The following is a 20,627-nucleotide window of genomic DNA, read 5'->3' on the forward strand; positions in this document are numbered from 1 at the left end:
TTCCACACGTCTAAACCTAATTTTCACTCCCCACTCTTCCTCCTATTTTTAACAGCATTACCATTCTCACAGTAATGCGTGATTTTTCACTATTCCTTCCCTTGCCTCCTTATAAACCCAATCATTGGCCAAGTTCTGTGATTCTACCTTCAAAATCTCTTGGTCTCTGCTTCTTTCTCATTTCCATAAATTAAACTCTCATCACCTCTTAGTTGGTCAGCTGTAGCAATCAATCTGCTATTTAGGCTTTCTGTCTCTTCCCTATCAATTAATATTAGAAATGCATTCAAGGCCCTACATGATCTGGCTCCAACTCATGCTTATAACATTGTATCCTTATTACTTATGTTCGCGTACTCTCTAATTCACCTGGTATAAATTGCTTAATTCCGTTAATAACTCCTTACCCTTTCCTACCCCTTATGCCACACTCCTTGTCCCTCGAATGGCTTTCATCTAACTTTTGAATCTATCGATATCTACCTTGTCCGTAACATCCTAACCCATGTTTCCCGTACCTAAAACCCCACTTTCATAAGCTAGAAGTAATCCCCATATAAATTTTCATACAGATTTTCTTGTTATTTTCCTTATAGTTACTTAAAATTTATCTACGAAATTGTATTAAGATGATAAATACACATTTCTATCTCATTTATCTCTTACATCAACTCATTATATATACCCTATTGCTTGAAATTTGGCCAATAACTCAAAGTTATGAGTTATCTCAACCTTTGAGAAATAACTCAAAGTGTAATAAAAATTTCAAGATATACCTAATATTTAAAAGTTACTGTTAGCTAAAAATGTATAAACAAATTATATACTTCTAAAAAAATGCAGGGGTTTATTTTTAGATACATAAAATATAGATGCTTTAAACATTAATCTATTCTTACAAGGCATTTCAAAGTAACAGTTTGAAAAATATTTTATAGACTATTCCAAATATAAAAATAATTGTTTCATGTAAATTATTTCACTAAAGTGTAAAATTCCTGTATCACACAATTCTATTGATTCCTCTTTGGAAAAGAGAAATGTACATACACACACATATAGCAAAATTACAGACTATAAACTTCACTGGCAAAATATTATAAGCCCTTATAACTAAGTTATGTAAACAATCTTCCAGGGATAATTAATCCTTAATTAGTCTTAATTAGTTTCCCCATTAAAACTGGGGAGAAAAAAAAAAGGCATAGTAAAAATAGCCCCCAAACCATTTGAAAAGCAACAGATTTCTTTACAGAGTGAGGTAGAGAGTAGGGCATAACATTTATCTTACTAATTTTCTTTGGTGTTTTCTTATATTGAAATTACCTACGTTCTTTACCAAAAAACTTCCAAAAAACAAAAAACAAAAAAAAAAACCCTAACTAATACCACAAAAAGGGGCCCTATGATTATGCTGAGTAATGAGAATGAAATTGGAGATGTTTTTAAAAAAGCCTCAATAATATCTTCATGTAAAAATGAAATCTGTCAGCAGCTGAGTATTTAAACTTAACTTATAAAATATATTTTTTTCTTAGCCAGAAAAAATTATCCAATTTAAATAACCTCAGTATGAACTCAAGAGTGGTATGTTAGACAAAACATACCACTGAGTCATTCCTCTGGCTTCAGTTTAGAAAGCTCAATTCATTCTGTGGCTATATAAAATTCATTAAGATAAAAAAATAAAAGAGCTACTCCCTTAAAGAGCTGCAGTTATCATTCTTGGTAGGAGATTAATGAATGAGGAAGTAAACCTGACTTTTAAGAAGAATCTTGAAAGCTAAATTTAGTTTCTTGCTGGACTACATAAATACTTATTTACAAACTTGTCAAGGGCAATATAATGTTAAGATGAAAAATTCTTAGATGGCAGACACTCCGTTCCTGTGCAAATTAAACATGTAAACCTCTACAACTGTTTTCTTAACTGTTAATTCCAGATAGTGATATCTGCCACCTGTATTATTATTATTTGGTTTAGAACTATTTTAGGTAAAACATTATTATGTTCTACAAGTGCTTAACCCCTTACTATTATTATCTAACAGCTAGATTTAGAGAAAGATTCATATTTTTTAATATTAACTATAGAATATAACTGTAACAGAACTTTTATGATTTCATAATTAATATCAGCCAATGAACTAAGTGTTTAGACAGACATTGTATGCTTCCTATCTTGAGTGGAGCTAGTTTATAGCACAGCATGCAACATCATACATATAAAAAATAATTGCATTTTATATTTTGACATTTTTAAAGCTTAAAATATTGACATTAATTAATTATAATTAAGTGTGGAAAAACTACTCACTTTATAAAATGTAGAAGAAGATCAGTCACAAACTTAGCAGATTTCACAATAGGGCTTCCAGGCTCATTAAATGTTCGTGTATTATGCTCTATATATCGAACTTCCCACATTAGGGAAGAAACTCGCCTTAAACAAACAAAATACAGAAGTCTTAGCCTCATTTCATTTAGAAATATTTCCACACAACTTAAAACCAAGACATTCCAACTTTTCAACGGCAGTCTCAATTCAATTACAAAACTCACCACTTAAAAAATTATTCTGAAAAAATATATATTTCATTTGGGCAGGGGAAAAAAAGGAGTAGCAACAGTAACTGTGTATTTGCATAGAAAATGTCACCCTAGATTAGACACACTAGACTATTAATAGTGGTTTCTTTTCTTTCTGAGAGTAAAGAAAAATCGAAAAATGACATCTAGAGTATCATCCAATATGTGGTCCCACTTAAAATAGCAAAGAAGAAAATGCTCAGAAAATATTACTGATACTGATGTGTGAACAGAAACACAATTATATGTAATTTTACAAATATTATATACAATTGTGGGTACAGAAACATACAGAAAGCTGTGTGCTTTTCATACAGCATTGCAAGACTTATTCTAGTAACAGAATCACAGGCATCTTCAGGATACTCTATAGAAAACTGTGTAAAATAAGGTATTAGATTAATGCCCAGCAGGGCAAACTGACAGTAGTAGTTTAATGAGACTGAACCAGAGGTATCAGAGAGGAAAACCATAAACTGCAAGAAATCTGTAGCCAACGAGTAAAGGAAAAACAAAACTTGAAGTAGTGAAAACGCACATGAAGGCATCATTTTATTAAATAACATAACTCAGGTCTTTATTACCAGATTCAAAAACAGGCAGTTTGTTTCTAACTTATGTAAGGATTGTGTTCCAAGATTTTTTCTTAAAGTGACTACTAAGCTAAGCAATTGCCAATAAAGCCTATTTAAGCTATAATGTACCCTAAAAAACACTACACATTAGCAATTACCATATTAAGTAGTATTTCTATGAGAAAGTACATTTACAACAATAGTGGGAGATGTCAGGAGCTTATCTTTTTAGCTGTAATCCAACAATTAGTGTATAGGAACAACTCTTTCTCCCATTTTCCTCCCCTATCTTGTTCCATCTCTGAAGCACTAAGTACAATTCTTAAGGCTTAGCAATTTTAGGGGTCTAGGGACAAGAAAGGATATAGTTAAAAATAACTACTCCCTTTTCTCTTAAACTTCTAACATGTGATGTTAAAAAAGATTTAAAGAAGTGTACTTTGAAGGTAAGATGGCTGGGAGGCGCACATCATTATGATTTCCTCCTCATCTCTATGCTTTTGACAAGTATCAATATACCAACAGCAGAAGCACCTAACAAGATCAGAAAAATCTTTAGAACCTGAAGTCTTAACATCTTAGTTGGCAATGTTTAAAGGCATTTTTCCTTTTTACAACTAGGGGTTACTATTAGCAGCCACAGGGTAAAGGTATGGACAGCCCCTCACAATAAAAAATTTTCAAGCTCCCAAATGTCAATAATGCTTTTGTTGAAAAACCTTGCTTAGTAAGTTAAGGAATAATAAATGGTGTTTTCAGTGCAGGCACAGAAAGTACCAAATCAGAATTATAATTTAAGGAATAAAAAGAACCGAAGGCACATTTTATATCAAAATATATGAAATATGAATAAAAATTCCCCTAAGTTAAAATGAATAGTAATGTAAAGAACTGCAGTAAAATGAAAGTGCTCACAAACTTTTTTTTTTTTTTAAGCAGGCTTCACTCCTAGAGCAGAGCCTAATGTGGGAACTTTTGCTAAGATCAAAAGTCAGATGCTTAACCACCTGAGCCAGCCAGGGACCCTCCCAAAGAAATTTTTTAATGCACTGATTTAAATTAAAATGTTGTCTTTTAAGCAAAAGTCATGAAAACTGGAAATATGATTTCATTATGTGAAAACTATAGACTTAAATTCACTTTTCTAAAAACGTATTCTAGGCAATAAGCCTACGATGCATGTCTCAGATTAGAACTCAATGTTTACTCAAACCGCTAACTAGAAGATGCAAATTAATTTAAATTAGACGTCTTTTTTTTAAACTCTGTATTTCAAGCTAAAGTACAGCTATGAAAAATACCCTAATTTTCCTAACTTTGTTGTTCTTAAGTATTTATAAGCAAAATAAGAAAAAAAAAACCCACAACTTTTTAATATTGTTCTATGAAAAAATCCATGAACAAATATTTCAATGTGATGTCTGTGGGAAATGAAATACTCTGGCTTGAATTGTAAAATACAGTATGAAGACAGTGAGGTCCCACTCATTAGCAACTAGAAAAAACCGTATCTATGAACCATATTCCAAGTCTATAGATCAGGAGCATCAGCATCCCAGGGAACTTAGAAATGCAGAACCTCACGTCCTACTAAAACTACTGAACCAGACTCTGCATTTTAACAAAATCCCTAGGTGATATGTATGGACATTAAAGTTTGAGAAACACCCAAGGATCATTTAGTATTCTTTTGGTAGTAGCTACAGCAAATGGGTTCTAACCTGTAAAACCTGTTTTCCAGTCTTTGTTTAATTGTACTTAAATCCGTTGGATACGCCACTACAGTGCAATACATGGGATAGGCTTGCAGATCTACAGGGGCCACAAACGCTGAAGCAATATCTAGAATAAAAAAATTAGTTTGTATGTTTAATTTTCATGGTTTAACAAGACTTCATAATTCTGCTTGAGTTAAGACAAGTTCTGATTCATATAACCCTTAGACTGCCACTGTCTTTTCATAGAAAATACATACAGTTTAGCTAGCATAGTAGAGTCTCACTTCTTATTACATCTATATTTATACTGCAAAATTCTAGGGATATTTGTTATTCAGATTTCTTAGAAGAAAAGCCATGACAGATAATATATAAATCTGACCTATTAAGTATACATATATTTCTATACTTAAAACCTGGCCAGTCCTGAATCTGTAGGTTTTTCACAATCATTCAGTAACACTATAATAACACATTCCATTCAAATGTAACCTTTCTCAAAAACTTACCTTATTTTAACAACATAATTCTGTGAAATATCAGGCAAGTACAGAGGAAGAACAGATCCAGAAGTCTCTGACTCAACGTCACTGACCAAATGGCACACAGTAAACTGGTAAGATCTAAAACCTGATAAAGATCACTCTCCATTTTTTGCTTATCCACATTTAGTGTAAGACAACTTCTTATGCTAAACTACTACTAAAATTATTTAGGATTATATTTATAGACTCTTTAAATGAAGTGTTGCCATATTTAAAAAGACTTCAAATGAAAATATCATCCAATATGTGTCTCCAGAGTATTTTCCTCTTCTTATTCATCATTTTTCCCTCTTTTAAGCTTGATTCCCTATCGACAGAAGGGGTTGCTACCAACCACCACACCAGTTAGAGTTGTTTTGGAAGCCCTTAATTCAGATAACCAAACATTTTGTGGCCATTGTTTTTCTTTTTTTCATATGAGACAAAGCATTTCATTCTCTCCTATTACCTTGCAAGTATTCCCTTGTGAATATATTCATAAAGTTAAGGGGAAAACTGGTACAGCTATTCATATAATTATAATTCAGCATTCAGCCCCACTCTCCCAATTCACATCATGTCAGCTTAAATATGTTGAGGGATTTCAAGTTGGGTTCTGGAGGATCCAGATTTTTCAGAGGTATCCCTGGCATTTCTGGGGGCCCTCACTCTATTTGAAAACCACTGACATGACACTGTGAAGAAAAATTTTATTCAAATACTAACAGTTTTCCTCTCCTTTGCTTTTTGCCAGCTTGTCCTGCATTGCTGTGTTACTATTATTATTTACCTAGTGTCATCAACTGGTTTATTCCTGCAACAATTCTTTCACATTCTTCATCCCTGGGATTGGAACCCCATTCTCCATCAAGAGGTTTATAGATCAATGATCTGCATTCAACATCAGTTAAAGGAACACTGGTACCTAGTTCTTCAGGAAATACAGCTGAAATACACAGAAAGAAAAGCAGATTTAGTTAAAATATGTCTTTCTTGCTAATATTTAGGTTATTTGTTAATATTTAGGTTATCTTTACAAAGAGTTGATATTGTCAAAAAAACCTAAAGTATAATCTTGTAAAGATCTGGTAAGTATATTCCTTTTTTTCATTAAAGAGAAATATGTTTCAAGGGTCAATAACATTAATTTTTAAAACATTAATTTTATAAATAATTCTCTAGATGGGTATATAATTACTTTTCCAAAATTATACCAGACAACTTGCTCTACTATCAGTTTCAGATAAAGGACAAATATTTCTGTAAAATGATAGAAATTAAAGATTTTCTGAATTTTATAATATAATCTTCATGTTTATTTTGATAAAACATACACAAGGTGAAACTGAACTAAAGTGGTGTTTTTCATGAATACTGTAATCGAAGTCTCAACTTTTTAAATGTGGAAACAGAGAATTATTAATACTAACAGATGATTCTTATGCTTCTTGCTTTTAAATGATGAAGGCATGCCTTCTGCATACCTGAATCTTTAACAGTATCATTAGGAGGTGATGGTGACATAAAATTTACAAATCTGCCAAGTACCTTTTCCTTTGAGCTAGACTTCATCAGAGAACACTGGAAAATATGCTACTATTTGTATACAAAATTCTTCCTCTACAAAATGTAATTAAACTCCATAGGTGCATGTGTGTATATATATCAGGACAGAACAAAACCAACAAAAATCACCCCCTTCACTCACAGCTAAATTTAGGTAGGAAATACCGTATTAATTAATGCCACTAATTCATTTCAAGAAATACCCCAAGCATTACAACACTAACTAGCATCACTTCTCTCATATATAGTCCAATGTGACTTCAAACTCAAGCTTACAAGATAAATAAAATCAGAAGATAAGCCATGTAACAATGTTACAAGTTGTATAAGATATTTTATAGTTTCAAACAGCTCTAATTTAGTAGTGAGATAAAAAAATATGTTACTGGTATTAATTTTCAAAGCGATAATTTTGAGAAAGAACTAGTTTTAGATAATGTATGAGCATGATTTTCTCATCTCTAAGGTTTACCAGCTGGGTTAAATTTCCAAGTTATCTTTTCTCTGACTTTTGAGAATACAATAACTAGTGAACAACTGCATTATAAATGATTATTTCTATTATGTCACAAGAGCTCCTCCCTTTTGTTTTTTAAAGTCTTTATTCTTACCTGAAAAGAAAAGTGACACATTGGGAAAAATCCCCAACCTTTATAAATAATCATTCTTAATATTCTGGAATATACAGCTTTTTAAGTCCTTTTATACATATACACTTATGTGTGCGATATCTTTTTAAAAATAGAAACAAAAATGGGCACTGAGGTAGAAGGAAAATGCAATCTACAGGCTTCACCCACACCGCCTTTTTTTCAGTTCCAGGAAGAGATCTGCTTACTGCCCAAATCTGACTCCCTAAAATCCTAAGGCAATATATATCAGGCCATATGCAAGAAGACAGTTGTTATTAGTAGCAAACTACCTACTCTTGGAGGCCCTTACATGTGTCAGGCTCTATATTAAGCTCTTTATGCACATGATGGCATTTAATTCTCACAACAGCCCTGTATTGTATTAGTTTACCTACTTTCAAAGGCTGAAGTCCTAAAAATCTGAAGTTTTAAGTCTTTTAAAGAGCTTGCCAAGGGGTGCCTGGGTGGTTCAGTCACAGTTGAGTGTCTGACTTCCGCTCAGGTCATGATCTCACGGTCCACGGGTTCGAGCCGTGTCAGGCTCTGGGCTGACAGTGCAGAGCCTGGAGCCTGCTTCAGATTCTGTGTCTCCCTCTCTTTCTGCCCGTCCCCTGCTCACGCTCTCTCTCTCAAAAATAAATAAATATAAAAAAAAAAAAAAAAAAAAAAGGAACTTGCCAAGATGACACCAGATAGAAGATGGCAGAGACAGGGTATGAGTATTTGTCTCACTCAAAAGGCTGAATCTTAATATTATGTTATAGTCTTAAGTGTTCCGCTGGAGTTACAAAAAAAAAATCTTTGCTCCCAAATGGTCACCTTCTAGGAGGGAACAATAATTAGCAAAACATTTTCATATTTTGCTATAATTAACTAATTTCAATCTTCACTGTAAGATTATAAATTCCAAGTGGACAAAGATTATGTCTATCATGTTCAATGCTATGCCATCTCTACCTTCAATCCAAGGTCACAGCAGGTGTGCAATAAATAACTGCGGAATATTTTGTTTGCTCTTCATAACAACCCTACGCAATAGCAAGTCAGCAAATCAGATTCCTTATTTAAGAAACTAATTTTGTAACACAGACACAAAAAGCCTAACATACACTTACCATTATTAGGAATAAGCTCCATATCCCAAGGACTCATCTTTTCTGTATCTCCATTGTCCCAGCTTAAAGGAAGGAAAATCCTTACATTAAAAAATCTAAATATTGTGTTGTAAGTTTTACAAAATCACATTAAGTGTTTAAAAGAAGTGTCTTTGTCACTTTATTAACAGATGGGGGAAAATATTAAAAGTAACTCAAGCTGAACTAAAATACAACAAACACTCCCTTACCAAACGTTATAGCACTGAAACAAACTATCAGGGTACTCAGGCTGAAGAGGTTCCTGGCTTTCAATTGTTCCAAACCACCAGGCATCATCTATGACTGATCTGAAACGGTCACCTGGATAAGAATAAAAGCCATCTCATTACTCTGAAATGTACTGATGCTGTACTTACTCCCTTTTACCTAATCTAAACTGCCTGTATAATTTCAGAAAACATATAAAAAGTGACCTACACATTCCAAAATAAACAATAAATAAAATTAGTAATATTGAAGAAAAAACTTATTTAATAAACACATCAATATGACTTACCAGTTTCCAGTACCATTTCTTATATTTATTAGAGCCAGGAGAAATTCACTCTTAAGCATTTTTACCATTCTAGAATTTTAAGCTCATCATTAGGACTATGCCCAAACTTTTCATTCAAATAAAAGCAGTTTAGATAATTTCTACCCAACAAGTATTTAGAGTCTATCTTTATTTTCTTGTTTCCTATAGGCAAGTTCCTCCAATAATCAAGACTCCAGCCTAGAAACAAAAATAAAACATCCAATCTGTTTGGTCCCTTTCATGTCAATCACCCTGAAGCTGTAACACTCCCATATATACTCACTTTCCCTTTCCTATAAAAACAAGAAACAAAAAGAAAAACAACTAATCTTTGTAAACTAGACATCATTTCTTTTGTCTCTTTCCTTACCCAACTGTACTCAGCTACTGTCATGTTACTAAAACTACTTTCCCAATAGACCCAATAAGCTATCTTCTCAACTTCCTTCTGTGTCATATGAAAACTGTAAATCAAGTCTTCCTTTCTGCCCCTCTTTCCTCTTCCTTGGCTTTCACAGTACAGAGTGGTTTTCTCCTGGTGAGCATAGGTTAGGGTCTGAAGCACTTGAGTTCAAATAACTTATCTGTGTGACTTTGAACAAATTAGGTATTTTAGAACTCATCTGAGTAAGTTTCATTCTCAAACCCAAAAGAGCAAGCATTTGTTTATATTCTCATTTTTTACAAAAAAAAGATTTAGAAGTTTAGAGAGACATATAGCATAAAATGAACTAAAAACTAAAAAAAAAAAAAAACTAAAAAAAAATTAAAAGAAATTTAATGACAAACGGAAACTGGAGCCAGGACACAAGTTAATAGAACACAAGTGCATGTTGCTGAATTATATCTAACTTTGAATGGGTATGCATTGGGACCCAAATGCAGATTCAAGCATTCTAACAGCCAATGTTAAGCAGTAAACAGGATCTACTACCAGATCAGATCTCTACTTGCTCTTCAGATGCATATATATTAGTGACACTGAGCTTAGTGAGAAGCTACCATATAATTAATAAACAGCATTCTTGATGTCACCACAACCTTACAGTAAACATGAGTTTCAAAAAGCTATTTTTTATGATCTTACATACACTGATGACATTATGCTAAAGAAGAGGAACTGGATAATGTATGTCTAACCTCAACAAACAATACTACAGAATAACAATGAAATTAAGCAAGGAATAGAGTACACCATTCAGAGTAAACTTTAAACATTTCTGAAGACATAGGTTATCAGCTCATTTCCGGAATATTCCTAAATTCTGACTGTTAATATTTGTTCTGCATTTTATTGGCAGATGCATGTCTTTAAAAAAATAAAACTTAGGGGTGGCCTAGTCAGCTGAGTGTCTGACTCTTGATTTCAGTTCAGGTCATGATCCCAGGGTCATGGGATCAAGCCCTGTGTTGGGCTCCATGCTAAGCATGCAGCCTGCTTAAGATTCTTCTCTCTCACCCTCTGCCCCTCTCCCCTACTCATGCTCTCTGAAACAAAAAAATATATATAAAATAAAATTTATCAGTAACACATTCAAATAGTTTAAACAACCAAGTATACCAAAGGCTTATAACCAAAACCAAGAAAAACCTCTAATTCTTGCAAAGATTTCTTCTTGAATTTATTTAGACTTCTAAATGAGTATACAGCTATGGCTTCACTCATTAATTTTAGACATTAAGTACTGACCTCTCCATATAATTGTATAAACAATTTACGTGTATTTTATTTAATCTATTTTGTTTCTATCAGCACTATGTTTGCTACAAAGCCAAACATACAATTCCCTTCTTCTATAGTTTTGTATAATAACTGCTTCACTGTCTGTGGTTGGTTTTCTCTGTATTTATAAAGTCTTCCCACATTCTCTAAAGGCTTAAATTATAAAACATTCCTCAACTTAATTTCCAACAAAGTCAAACACATTAGATAATTCATCTGTTCCATTTTTTTCCCTAAAGACTGCTCTTAGAGGACAACATCTTCTGAATTATCATTTTATAGATCTTGCTAGACAGATGCTATCCTGAGACTTCTATGGACTATTACTGGGAATTCATTTTGGCTCTTTCTTGTTCTGGATTTTCTGTTTCCTGGTGGAGGGGAAGGGATTCCAGGTCTTTCTCTTCCTTGGTTCATTTCCTTATATGATGGAACATGCCTTTCAAAGTTTCCAGAAAAATGGTGTAATAGAATTTACATGGAATGTAAATTTTTTGATAACTCCCATGTCCCTAATTTTGATAAACTGTATTTCTCTAATTTTTCTTTTTGGAGCACACATATGTAAATTTCTAAGTTTACCATGACCAAACAAGACAAATCACCATGCCAATGCCTTCCAATGGCACTGGAAGAGAGGTGGACTGGCATATCAACTGATGTGGTTTTTCAAACCAAATATGCCATATATGTACCACTCCAAAGAGTGCCCCTATTTGAAAATTAAAAAACAAAAACAAAAACAAAAAACCCAACTCTAAGGAACTGCACATCCATGTGTACATAAATGAATACATCTTAAATGTCTGGAATCTTTTAAGAATTTTAAAGTTTCTTTGAGTCTTGATTACAATATTAAGTTTAAAGATTATAACAGATTAAACAAATGAAAGGAAAATGTCAGTTTAGCTTTGGCCCCAGTCCAAATTATTAAACATTTTGAACTGGAAGATATCTTCTGCTTCAACTTTGAATTATTATATTTTTAAAAGAAAATTTAAGTCAACACATAAAACAGCTGAAGAAATAGCTATAAACAATCTAATGAGTTACCAAATCTGAGAGAGAAAATGTTTAGAATTTCAGCATGAACTATATTAAAAGGAGAATTGAGCCCTGAACAATACAGGTTTAGACTGTGTGGGTCCACTCATACATGGATTTTTTCGCTGATATATACAGTACTGTATATGCATTTTTTCTTCCTTACTATTTCTTAATAATATTTTTTTCTCTAGCTTACTCTATTTTAAGAATACAGTATATAATACATATATAAAATATATATTAATTGTCATCAGTAAGGCTTCTGGTCAACAGTAAGCTATTGGTAGTTAACTCTTTGGGGAATTAAAAGTTATACACAGATTTTTGATTATGCAGGGGTCAGTACTCTTAATCCTTGCATTGAAGGGTCCACTGTTAAATACCTGACACCATATCATACTTTGCTATCAACGTTCCCACAAATGGCAAGAAGATTTCTCTGATTATATTTTTCTAAATTATTAAAAGTAGTAAATAATTTATTAGATTAAAAAAATTACAAACATGTATGGCTTCTAAATAAATTACCCACCTATGTTCCACCGCCTATATTTTGCGTCATCAAACTGTTGTCTCAAGACTAGGAAATCTATAACATCAGGCATATCATGGTATCTAATTACAAATAGAAACAAATTGATTAGGTCACATACCTAAAAATATCTAAAAGTTCAAATTTATATGAATCTTGAAAAACAATCTACAATACTAAGAAACCACTGCCTCTTTCAATAGTCCTTACTTCATGGTAAATGATCCACCAGTCAGTTTACCAGTGTCAGGATCAAGAAAAGCAAGTTTAAGGCAGCAAAGGGTAGGTAATCCTACTTCATACTTTATGCCAACTATTTTCATCAGTTCTTGTTCCTGAAAAAAGATATAAAAAATAAGAAACCATCTTCACAAAATAAACTGATAAAAATAATTAAAACATTTCTTCATTTCTGTCTTGATCTAGGTGGTGATTATCCTGTGCATGTAAAAATTTGTTGACCTGTGTACTGAAGATCTGTGCATGTTATAGTACACAAATTATATCTCAACAGAAAATTTAAAAAGAGAGGGGCGCTTGGGTGGCTCAGTCAGTTGAGCATCTGACTTTGGCTCCGGTCATGATGTCACGGTTTGTGGGTTTGAACCCTACATTAGGCTCACTGTTGTCAGTGCAGGGCCTGCTTCAGATCTGTGCCTCCCCTGCCCCTCCCCCACTCAAGCTCTCTCTCAAAAATAAACATTAAAAAATAAATAAATAAAAAATTTATAAAGGGGAAAACTTTATTGAAATAAAAGTTTTCCAATATAGTTCCAAAGACGTCTACATAATTTTGAACTCTGTCTGATAAATCTAGAAATACACATACGAAGTTTACCTTAGACATTAGTACTAATTTTCTCTATAATTACATTTTGTACCCAATTTATAAACTATAGGAATATATAAATTCAATCTTGTGTCTCTCTGAAAATTAAATACCTTCTACTCTCTAGGACTGCTTCAACTAAAAAAGGTATCTTCATGGAACAGTTTCTTACAGTGAAAAGAGTACCATTCAATAGAATTTTCTACATAATCTAGAACTTTTTAAATAATAAACACCATACCCGTAGTTCCATTTTATGCCACGGCTGTTTTTTGGGATTGATACTATAAATCTTATTTTTCCGGGCCATTTCAACATATGCTTCATGTCCTTGCCGGAAATAATAAACCTAAAAAGTAAATAAAGTCACAGTTTTAAAACTTGAATGTTTCCTTTAACCCAAGATGCAAGGTATCAGCTAAAATTGCAGGAGAGAATTTAATGTTCTTTGAACAGAAAGAAATTCTAGTATTTTGTTATTTTTCCCCTTCTTTTCCTAAAGTTGTCCTAATGTCACTTAATCATAAACAAAAGTGTTCTAAATAACATTACTTTGGTTACACATTAAGAGGATAAAATGAGCAGTTTGTTTGTTTCACTGTTTTATTTTTGGATTCAAAGTAAGTTGACCTATGTTGTATAACAAAGTAAATTGTAAGTAGGAGTCACCATCAGTTTATTATTCACTTATTTTGGTAGCAAGTGGTATGTACATATGCAGAAAACTTTAACATGAAAAATGTATTTATATAAATATATTTTATTGTAAAAAAGAGAACAAGGCATATATTTGTTCCAATTTTATGAAGGTCAAATTTGACACTTGACTACCATCTTGTAAACTGGTACTTGACATAGTAGTCTGACACCACCTATTCTTCCCACTACAAAAAAAATGATAGAGCTTGTTAAGAAATGCTGCTTAAAATTTTAAAGATGTTACTGAGTTCTTAGTAACATTTTGGGATATCCATTATTCTACGTACTTTTGCTCCAGTTGTTTGAAATTTCATATGAAGGAATAGTGCTTGCTGAATAATGAGAACTTACCTGTTTAAGCATCAATGATCAAAAAGACAAGTTTAACACATTGAAAGAAAATTATTTAACAAGGATTTACACACTTTCTAGTAATAGTGAATATAATTTACTGGAAATAATAAATATAATTTAACCAAGCATCTTCTTGATGCTCAAGGATCTGTTAGGACCTATCACCATTATGGGAATGTTCTGTGCACTTCATGTCTTCTTTAGTAGGGTCTCTAAATGAGTTTTTTTGGACTGCTCTTTAGAGTTACTCTTGCATTATATGTTTTCTTTTTTTAATGTTTATTTGTTTTTGAGAGATAGAGACAGAGCCTGAGTGGGGGAAGGGCAGAGAGAGAGAGAGACAGAATCCGAAGCAGGCTCCAGGCTTCAAGCTGTCAGCACAGAGCCCAGTGCGGGAGTGGGGGGGGGGGGGGGGGGGGGGCTCCAACTCATAAATCACGAGATCATGACCTGGGCCGAAGTCAGACGCTCAACCGACTAAGCCACCCAGGCGCCCCTTGTTTTTTCTTTTTTCCTTTCTTTTTTTTTTTACTGTCCACTGTCACTTGCCACTTTCTACTGCTCATTAGTGTGGTCTGCTAAAGAAGCTCATATTGAACTTCCTAATTTATTACTGCTAATCTATTGGATACCAGATGACTCTGCTTCTGAACATCTATGCATAAAGTAAGAACACATGAACCCTGGAGTGGGAAATTTTGATCTAAGATCTTACATTTTCATTTCAAATTCATAAGTGCATAGTCCAAAATGATGGCCAATCACATTTTTTAAAAAATGAAATATTCCTTATTCTAAGACAATAAATATTTTAAAAGATCTAATAAATAAATTATAAACATTGTATTTAAATGAAAACTTATGAAATAAAATTAAATAGAAATAAAATGCTGAATTGCATTTTTCCTTTAACATGCTATATATTTAAGCCTTAAGCTAAGAAAAAAAATATTTTTAGAAAGGAAAAGAAAACTGGCAATAGAATCCTCTTGTTAAAAACAATACGAGTTTTTAAAATGTTAATAAAATTCCCATTCTCTTACAATATTTAGTTTTTGCTATTGCAATATTTAAAGTGGCAAGTGGCCTCAAAAAAGATTGGAGCTTTCCTCCTAATTAGTTTTTCCATACAAAGCTTACAAGCATCCAAAAATGAGATACTTCATGAGACTGCTACAGTTTTCTACAGTTCTGTTTCAAGAGCTATTAAAAAAAAAAAAAAAAAGGCTTAAAGATAAGATTGTTTTTAAAAATTTTAAAGTACCTCATCTCCCATCTGTGGCACAAATGGACATCTTCGGGGAAGAGTATCTGTAATCCATGTTGAAGGTAACCATTCTTCTAATGTCAAACCATTTTCCGTGAGTTCTCCTACAGCCAATCTCTAAAAGTTAGAACATTATAAAGTAATATTACTAGAAAAGCATTCATCTCTCAATCTGCCCTTTGAAATAACTATAAACGTAGTTAAATAAAAGGAGGAAGATATCTTTGAACAAAAATATATATTCAGCTTTTAAAAACCTTATTCTGGGAAGACGGCAGCAATGGCAGTATAGTTATTCAGTCTCTCCAAATCACCACAAAAAAAGAACCAGATAAACTAAAACCTACAGACAACATTCAGAACAAAAGGAGGTGAACAACTGGTGCATCACTCTGAAAAAGATTACGAAAGCTCCTCAAAAGTTAAAAACAGAACTACCCTATGACCCAGCAATTGCATTACTGGATATTTATCCAAAGGATACAAAAATACTCAGAGGCCCATGCACCCCAATGTTTATAGCAGTATTATCAATAATAGCCAAACTATGGAAAGAGCCCAAGTGTCCACTGACTGATGAACAGATAAAGAAGATGTGGTGTATATATAAAATGGAGTATTAGCCACCAAAAAGAATGAAATCTTGCCATTTGCAACGACATGGATGGAGCAAGAATGTACTATGTTAAGTGAAATACAGAAGGACAAATACCATATGATTTCACTCATGTGGAATTTAAGAAACAAAACAGATGAACATAGGGAAGGGAAGAAAGAAAAGAAAGAGAGGGAAGCAAACCATTAGAGACTGAACTATTGAGAACAAACTGAGGGTTGCTGGAGGGGAGGTGAGTGGGGCATGGGCTCAATGGGTAACAAGTATTAAGGAGGGCATTTGTTGTGATAAGCACCCTGGGTGTTAAAATAAGTGATAAATCACTAAACCACTAAATTCTGCTCCTGAAACCACAACTATATGTTAACTAACTAGAATTTAAATAAAAACTTGAAAAAGAAAAAAAAAATTAGAGCCACAGATTTCAGTTTTATACATTGAGGTTTTGAGTTAAAGTATGTGTGAAAAAGGTTTCCTTGGACTTATTAATAAAAAGAAAAAAAAAGGTAGGAAAAGTCTGAAAATTGTTAATTCCAGCCTCAATATGGGCTATTAATTATAGCAGAAAAATATTTCTCCCTGTAAGGAAAATACCTATATTGACTGAAATTGTGAACAACACTTACATGAAACCAGGTTAAGTTGGCTATTAAATAGGAATAATATTTATAACTGTAAGACTTTGGTATGGCACAGCCAAGAATCATTACGATGATACATCTTATTCCTCAATAATTCTTGGGAAACCTAGAATTTTTAAAGTAGGTTTCTATCACTTAGTACTTAAAACCACTTAGGAAATAAAATGCACTGAATATTCCTCAAAATTTCCAGCCTCATCATTTGAATTTTTGTTCATTTTGGAGATACAGGTAATTGAGATCTTTCCTTTGTATTCATGGAAATTCTTCTAGGTCTACCTCACATCTTATTTCTGGAAGCCTTAACCTGAAACTCTAAGAAAAGATGTCCTTATTTGATTCGAGCTATCATCTTTAAAATTAATCTGGTAATTAAACATATTAGACAATGTGATATTCTATTTTTATCTTGGGGGATTAAAGCAACTTGTTAATCACACATTGTTTTCAGATAAGTACTATGTCTTACACTTCTTTTTATCCACTGTATTGCTTTATAAACCGTAAGCCTTCAATAAAAATTTATAAATCTGGTTTCCAGAGTTCCTAACAATATAATGGACATATATCAGATACATCTGAGATGACTTTACTGCATCTCTGGAGAATTCTATTAATAACCATTTTCTTTATCTGCCTTACTGGCTCTTAATTAATTTGAATACAATTAGTCATATGGAAAATGTCTTCATCTGTTCATACTTGCAGTAAATATTACTTAATGAATCTGTAACTTTCCAACTCTATGACCCTATGCGTAAGAAGGGAAATATTATTGTGTTTATTTGGAATAACAAAGAGACTAAAGAATAAGAACAATTCTATTGTTAGAGCCATTGGTAGACTAATACCAAACCATGTGTACAAAAACCAAATTGAAGGGAACAGTCTATAATATCCTTACCTCATGATATTTAAAATCTGTCCCACATAAATTCAGTGGCACACAGATCCTGTTGTAATACTTCAGTAAAAATTGTGAAGTTAAAATATGCCAAACAGCAACAGTGGATCTAAATGTGGCATTGCATGAAAAAGCCCAAGGTGTTAGTTTACACACAATTATCAATCAAAAGGAACCAGGTGAGTCAGGTAAACTGCGCTCTTGAGACAAAAAAATTACGTTCTCACAGTGACTTAACACTGTAAACCTCAAAAGTTAATCAAAACTGTCTTGAGATAAGAAAAAAAATGTTTATTAGTCAGATAGAAGGCTAAATCAGTTTTCTTCAACCAGTCTGTGTACCACATAAAATAATGGGTCAGCCTACATTTATCATCACTGACACACAAGAGACACACAAGAGAAAACTGAGCACATATATGTGTGATACTCTCTTTGGTAAATCATCCCCAGACAAAAGCAAAGTAAGTAATAAGAATAGTAGGCTGTGGAATCCAAATTAATAAATAATTATAAAGCTGAAACAAGAGTTCAGATGATACAGATAAAATAAACATTAAAAACAGAAGTATTCTTAAAATTTTCAAAGCTCTCTGGAGATAAAGACAGCCTCCCTAGTATTTAATCCTATAATTAACAACTTATATTTAATTCTAAAAATGAAAGAGGTTAAAAAAAATCTTCCTTGTGTTTATTTAACCAAATATACTTTCTACTTATAGTCTTTTGGGGAATAGAAAACATCTCCCTTGTATTTCATTTACTTTAGAGCAAAAGTTAAACAGCTCTTATTTTTCTTAAAAGAATTCCATTTCCATAAGAGCTGACAGTTCTTATTTCCATAACATTTATCTCTTACGTTCTGATTTGTCTCAAATTACCCAGACTAAAGATGAAGTAATCAAGTCAATACTGCTACTGACCTAAGGATCATCTAATTATGGCTCATCTTCTCTATAAATTAATGAAAGCTTGTTAATAACTGTAGTATCCTATTTTAGATTCATATTTGCCTTGTAGTCAACTATGACAAGTTCTGCCATTATTATTCCAAGTCATGTGTGCTCTATGCTTGCTGGTTATTTTCAGCAATTAACAATCAATAAGGATGGTCAAAAAGCAAAGGAAATTAAAAGACTCATAAAACTGTATGTTTTTAAACTTTTTTTATATACACAAATGAATAAATCCCAAGAGATTACCAAAAAAAAATCTGCTCATAAGATTAAATGCTCAATATTGAGAATATGGTAATTCTATAAGTAAATACTCGCACATGCTAATTTAAAACTTGAGAAAATTAAATACGTTTGGCATACTATATTTTGCTACTGTATACTTCTGAGTTTTTTCCAATACTACTTGCTGGTACGCCTCAACAGCATTTATGTTTATCAGCAGCACTTTTAAAAAGTGTGCTTTGTTTTCATAGAAAACAACTTGTATTAAAAAAAACAAAAAAACCTTTTGTTTTCTTTCTTTGGGTTTCTTTTTCTTTGGTGATATTTGTCCATCTTTTTCTTCATTTACTTTTTTCCTTTCCTTTTTAATCTGTTTTTGCTTCTGTTTTTCAGATTCTTCTTCTTCATCTGAACTGCTTTCTGCTTTCTTGGTTTTATGCTTAGGAATTTTCTTTGGTGGCTGCAGATTAATTCCTGCATCTGCTGTCCAGTCAGAATAATCACTAGAGTAGTCACTAAAAGGCAAAAGGGATTAAAAAATACAAACAGAAGATATACCGTAAGACTATTTTATAAATATAAAGAGATCACAATGACAGAGTAATAAATAAACTAAAAACACTTCCCTTTCAACTCATGTTCTAAACAGTTTCTTAAAATTCTGTCAGCTTAAGTATCTCAAAAACTTTAAGATAAATAAGGCTATAGCTTTAACTGAAACAATGAATTTAAGTGCCTCCTATGATTTTAACAAAAATATTAATTTCTGGGGCACCTGGGTGGCTCTGTCAGAAGAGTGTTCAACTCATGATCTCAGCTCAGGTCATGATCTCAGTTTGTGAGTTTGAGCCCTGTGTTGGCTCCTCACTATAGGTGGGGAGTGTGCTTGCTTGGGATTCTCTCTCTCCCCCTCTCTCAAAATAAATAAATAGACTTAAAAAATTAATTTCTGAAGAGTGCTGCATTCTGGGGCAAAATATTGTGGGGAATACAAAAATAAGGAGCAATTCTAGCAACGGCAGATAGTCTTGGATGCCACAGAGATACCAACATTAAGGAGGAGGAAGCATAGGGATTACTTATTTGAGAGGAGCAGGGAACTCTTCACCATAGGTATTTTGATGGTAGAGCACTGGTGGTGCCTTCATGATAGCTGGATATTAAATGGGGGTGAGGTGGGGTTTGTCCCAAGTGTTCCAGCCTATTAGGAAGGTTGTGCTTGCAACTTTTACTCAACATCTACATATACCTTAGACATAGCTTATGCTTCAAAGAATGCCATGATTCTGAAAACTACATGCCTTAGTGTTTTATGTATCACTACTAAGCATGTGTGCCATTTCTTTTCACTGTACCTTCAAAAGACTCAAATTTTATTGAACTGATGTTGGTGCAAAATAAAAATGCAGTTGTATTATCTTCTGTTCTAATTTTAGTACATGAGAATACTACTTGATTTTTTACAATTTTAAAACTATAAATGCCTTAAAGAAATCTAAGTTACACTATGTTAAAATCAATAGTTTTCCTATATTTAGTGATGATGTATAACC

The 20,627-nt window shown here is 32.7% G+C and overlaps 1 protein-coding gene across 3 annotated transcripts in view; it reads right to left on the reverse strand.

Moving 5' to 3' along the window:
- LOC122489714 (pleckstrin homology domain interacting protein) overlaps window positions 1-20,627 on the reverse strand; it is a 140,123-nt gene that overhangs the window by 21,701 nt on the left and 97,795 nt on the right. For all 3 annotated transcript variants that reach the window (XM_043591866.1, XM_043591865.1, XM_043591867.1), the window contains exons 23-32: window positions 19,358-19,589; window positions 15,730-15,849; window positions 13,654-13,761; window positions 12,794-12,918; window positions 12,584-12,666; window positions 8,953-9,064; window positions 8,723-8,784; window positions 6,200-6,355; window positions 4,889-5,009; window positions 2,321-2,446 (exon numbers count right to left, since the gene is read on the reverse strand). In XM_043591866.1, the coding sequence (XP_043447801.1) occupies window positions 2,321-2,446; window positions 4,889-5,009; window positions 6,200-6,355; window positions 8,723-8,784; window positions 8,953-9,064; window positions 12,584-12,666; window positions 12,794-12,918; window positions 13,654-13,761; window positions 15,730-15,849; window positions 19,358-19,589 (1,245 nt within the window). The remainder of the gene's footprint in view (window positions 1-2,320; window positions 2,447-4,888; window positions 5,010-6,199; window positions 6,356-8,722; window positions 8,785-8,952; window positions 9,065-12,583; window positions 12,667-12,793; window positions 12,919-13,653; window positions 13,762-15,729; window positions 15,850-19,357; window positions 19,590-20,627) is intronic.

Source organism: Prionailurus bengalensis, chromosome B2 (assembly GCF_016509475.1).
Source record: "Prionailurus bengalensis isolate Pbe53 chromosome B2, Fcat_Pben_1.1_paternal_pri, whole genome shotgun sequence".
NCBI classification, from domain to species: Eukaryota; Metazoa; Chordata; class Mammalia; order Carnivora; family Felidae; genus Prionailurus; species Prionailurus bengalensis.